The sequence below is a fragment of the Equus caballus genome, chromosome 5 (assembly GCF_041296265.1).
Source record: "Equus caballus isolate H_3958 breed thoroughbred chromosome 5, TB-T2T, whole genome shotgun sequence".
In the NCBI taxonomy this organism is placed as follows: Eukaryota; Metazoa; Chordata; class Mammalia; order Perissodactyla; family Equidae; genus Equus; species Equus caballus.
Genome location: NC_091688.1, coordinates 42865560 through 42870192, shown reverse-complemented (window position 1 = coordinate 42870192; position 4633 = coordinate 42865560). Strand labels below are relative to the sequence as shown.

Genomic DNA, 4633 nt, shown 5'->3' with positions numbered 1-4633 from the left:
CCTGTCCCGTATGTCTGTGGAATAAAAGAGTGTTGGAAGCATTACTAGTGAGTCCTAGCCTCCTTGTCAGAGAGCCGGCTCCCCAAGAAAAGAGAGTGCTCCTCTTAGACGGAAAGCTGAGGGCAGGGGCTGTCTCCCCTGCCAGACAGGGGATCCTGGAAGCAGGAGCTGTCTCTCGCCCAAAAAGGATGATCTCCATGATCGGACCAAACCTCCACTTTCTGGTACCATAACAGATGCCCAGATCCACGAACTGAACAGACCCGGAAACATCTACGGTGTTGCTTTATTCTCTTCCCTCACAGCTGTCCTTTCCACAGACGTGTACATGCACATGCACAGATGTGGGCACACACAGACACGCACAGCAGAGCTCTCCATTCAGCTGCCCGTAGTCAGGTTACACCTGCTCCTCGGGACAGGCTCCCCAGGAGGCTGCCTGTGCTCCCTCTAGTAGAGGCTGTGCTGGGAGCAGTAGTGGGCGCATAGCTGCTGGTGGTACTGCAGGTGGTAGTCCTTCAATAGCTTGCCCAAGATGTAGAGGAACTCATCAAAGCAGATCTGGTTGTCCTTGTTCTTGTCTGCTGCCCGGAACAACTCGCTGATGTAGTGCGGCTCCTTCCGGCCCTGAGGAGCGGGCAGAGGGTCAACCGCCCGCCCAGGCACACAGCCCCCCCGGCAGATGGCCAGGCCTCCACCACCTACTGGTGGGAGGATGGGGTGGGGTAATGGTGGCATGGCCCTGCCTGCAAGAGGCTTGCAGGAAACAGCTCATCACTCAAACAGTTAGTGGCCAGGACACCATGGGCTGCAGAATGAGGCTGAAGAGGCAGAGGTGTGGGAGGTACCTCAGCTAAGTGGACCTGGGGCCGTGTGGGCAGACAGAGGGTACAGGCTGGGCACCACTGGCTGGCTGGCTGTCTGTCTACGGTTGCTGAGCAGGGCTGAGGCGCCTGGCACCTCCTGACACAATTCATGTCTGTCCACGTCAGTGGCTGTTTAAGCCTGTCTTTCCAGCTGAACTGCAAGCCACCTCTCCCACACCCCGTGGGGACAGCTCAGCCCAGGGTCTTTGAGATGGAAGGCTGTGCCTTCAGCATTCAGAGGGGGAGTTCCCTGGGGCCAAGCCCACCCGTCCCTCATGTCTGCATCTCCAGCACTATTGTGAGGCCTGCACTAAATAGGCTCTATTATTGGTGATCAGCAGTTACTTGTGGCACTCTGCCTGTGTCACCTATAGAAAGTGCAGAATGAGGAAAAAGACAAAGCCATGGGCCCTGGAGCTGTCCAAGATGTTCCAGGGCAGGTGGCCCTGAGGGCTGAGGACTGGGCATGGTATAGGCGAAGAAAGGAGCATTTGAGGTGGGAGGGACAGCAGGAAGGAAGTCAGGGGTCACAGCACAGCGAGGGGAGTAGACAGGTGAGGAGGGGAGGGAGCGCTCCCTGGGCAGTGGCAAGGAAGCAGATTGCAGGCTGAGGGGCCCAGTGTGGAGCCGGCAGAGAGCCTCAGGGGAAGGAAGTCCTCGCATCTGCAAGCAGCTGTGAGCCTGGACAGCGGTGGCCATCCCAGCAGGCAGATTGGCACCCTCTGTCCCCCCACGACCCCACCATGATCCTCCTATAATCTTATCTCCTCAAAAGCTAGCTGAGCTGAGAAACGGGAGGCTACCTGCCCTGGGAAGGCTCACCTCAGGCCCCCCAGGCTGGTATCTGTCCGCTCTGTGCCCAGGTATCTGTCCCTGTATCCCAGTGGGCCGTGAGCCCCCAAGTGGCAGACCCGGGGTGCCCTTGCATAGCCCCACAATATAGGCAATTGGCCATGGAGAGGAAAAGATTTCTCTAGAAACAGAGGCCTAACCACAATCACCCTAGTCCCCCCTCTGTGACCCTCAGGGCCACGCTCTGGTAAACTGAAGGCGAGACTGTCTCCTCTGATGTTTCCCACAGGGAGGCAAGGGGGATGCGAAGTGACCAAAGGAGGCGCTTCTCCTGGGAGGCAGCAGCCTTGAGTCGGGGCAGGGACCTGCAGTCCTCTGGAGATGACAGTGCAGAGACCCCTGGGGCACGGCACCGAGGGCAGAGGGCAGTGCCCCACAGACATTCCTGCCAGCCCTGCTGTCCCCCAGCAGCACAGTGTCACAGGGCTGGGCGTGATGACAGAGAAGATGCGCACCTGAGGAGGGTGTCTGGGCCCGGCCTGAATTCCAGGGCTGGCCCCCAGGCTGGGCTGAGAGACCCTGCTAACAAGAGGTGGGAGGGGAAGCTACACTTCTACCCCCACAGCAGTCCAAAGTCTCTCCCCCAGGCATGGGCACATGGGAAGGCTTACACTAGACCCCAGGAGAAGGGGCTGGCGTGCAAAGGGCAGTCAGGGGGCAGGGTGCCCACTGAGGGGACCTACAGGCAGAGGGAAGAATTAGGACCTGTTCCCTCAGGAAGGGACAGGCAGAGGAATAAACAGGTTTGGGATTAGGACTGAGTTTCGGGGATGAGCTATGTTTGGGCTGGAGCGGGGCCAGGCAGGGAGCTTCAGGAGAGCAAAGGAGGGGAAATGAAGCGGCCAGGCCCGTCCTCCCTCTGGCCACAGATCCTGCCCTCCACACTCCCTCACTTGCCCTCCCATAGTGGACATTCTCTTGGGAGATGGCTCCATTTCCTACACCTTCACCACTCACTTCCAACCCACAACCAACCCTACCCCGGTCCCCTGGGCCCCTCTTCATCCCCACCTGACCACAGACCCCACGCACCAAGCTCTCCATGAAGCGGGGGACATTGTCCATGAGCAGGGCCTTCAGCTCCTCCAGGGACAGAGTCTCCACGTCCCCTTCCCGGGCCGCGTACTGGTGGTAGCAGTGGATGATTTGGAAGAGGGATTCCTCTGCTGGCGTGTCAGTCATGGCAGCCGGAGACAGGGGGCAACTCTGGAGATCCAGGGGTGGAGCAGCTGGGGACAGTGGGGAATCTGGGAAGAGGCAGTGACACCTCATCTGGGTCAGCCCACTTCAGGACAGGCGCTTTCTCCAAGAATCTTCTGCCCTATCGTCCCTGCCCATCTTCCTGCACCTTCCCTCAGGGCCCCTCCCTGAGCTCTGTCTGACCCCTTACAAGTGGGGCTCAGAGTCCCTGGCCTGCAGGAGACTTTGCTGCAAACTCTCAGGACTGAGCTCTGTCCCCCCCTGAGACTTTGGCTTCCTGATGACAGGAGCTGTGTTCTCCACCTCCCGGCCCTGCCCTCAGCTTAGGAGTCACCCGAAGTCTCTTCGAAGCAAGACACTGTTTTCCAATGGAAAATTTTTTAAACCACTTGAGAAGGAAATATCTCCACAACCACAGACTATTTTATACCACAAAATATTAAAATAATTATACCACCCAGAACCCCCAGCCCTGCTCAAGTGTTGTTGCTGTTTTCCTTTCTCAGTTCAATGTACAGACCACACATGGGTCTCTGTCTTTGTCCCCACCACTCCCTGGGCACGTGACCCTCTCTGAAGGAGTCTACATGCCATCCACACAGCCCCTTGGGCGCTGAGTTTCCATGTCCCTCCCAGAGCTTCTGTGTGTTGGGCTGGTCAGTGCTGGGGAAGCCAGGGGCACCCACAGCCTCTCCTGGTCGCCCTGCAGCACCCATCCAGCGCTCTGCACACAGGGGAAGGACTGTTGCCCGCGACCTTCCACTCCCCACTTCCCACAGAGATGAGATCCCTGTTTTCAGGAGGCAGGGTTACCCTCCGGGTCAGCAGCCCTCCCTGGACTCTGTGCAGACACGAGTCATAGGGAACGCCCACCCCTACAACTCTCTTGGAAGAGATGCTGACCTGTCGCTGTTGGGGCGAAGCTGCTCCGAATCCACAGTCCTGGCCTGTGGTTTATCTTAGAGGTTCTCTGTGCTCAGGCAGGAGGCAGTGTGTGACTCAGGCAGGGGCCCCACCACCAAGTCTCACATCCTGCCCATCCTCGGTGCCTCCAATTACGGCAGCCAGTGTTGTGACTCTTCACAGGTTCTTCAGCAGCTTGACGGAGCCTTCACTGCATTCCTGAGATGACAACACATGACACGTGCTTCCTACAATTAACTCAGCTGGTTTCAGGGACCCACCTTCCCTCAGAGCTTGACCAGAAGCGTCTCAGGACATAGAAGCTAATGCTATTCATCTCCCTGCCTCAGCGTTCATCCTCCTAGCTCCAGGGCTTGGGTGGGGTCAATCACACAACTTAAATACATCCTCCTTGGATGTCCCTCCTCAATGAGTGAGCCCCCAACTCCACAGTCATGGAGCACATTCATTCATCCCACAAATATTTCTTGAGTCTCTACAGTGTGCCAGGTCCTCTCTAGGCAAGGTGAGTAAGACACAAGGCCAGCTCAGGGTGGGGACGAGTGGAGGGGACAGAGTCACACACTGGCAGGATGCACTGTGAACATCACTAACTTAGTGACACGAACAGGGTGCCTTGGGCACCCAGGAAGGAACACCTTCTCCCTGGGACATCTTCTTCCTTAGGGAGCTACCATTTGTGTTGGGATTTGAAGAAAAGATTTAGCTGCAAGGAGAAGCATGGAGAACTGGGCCCTCCAGACAGAGGAAAGAGCCTGGGCAAAGGCTTGGGGTTATGGACGAGAGCGGCC

General features: G+C 57.6%; 1 protein-coding gene across 1 annotated transcript; it reads right to left on the bottom strand.

The window, feature by feature from the left end:
- Nucleotides 1–268: 268 nt before the first annotated feature.
- LOC100061796 (protein S100-A15A) lies at nt 269–4060 on the bottom strand. The gene is made up of 3 exons (XM_005610244.4): nt 3822–4060; nt 2751–2965; nt 269–627 (listed from the first exon to the last, which is right to left on the bottom strand). Exons 2-3 carry the CDS (start codon nt 2898–2900, stop codon nt 451–453), a joined length of 327 nt encoding a protein of 108 aa, XP_005610301.2. The 5' UTR covers nt 2901–2965; nt 3822–4060; the 3' UTR covers nt 269–450.
- Nucleotides 4061–4633: the final 573 nt, after the last annotated feature.

Coding starts and splice junctions, on each gene's coding strand:
- LOC100061796 (XM_005610244.4), bottom strand. CDS start 2,900: ATGACTGACACGCCAGCAGAGGAATCCCTCTTCCAAATCATCCACTGC. Junction 628..2,750: donor CCCGCTTCATGGAGAGCTTG/GTGCGTGGGGTC, acceptor CCCGCTCCTCAG/GGCCGGAAGGAGCCGCACTA.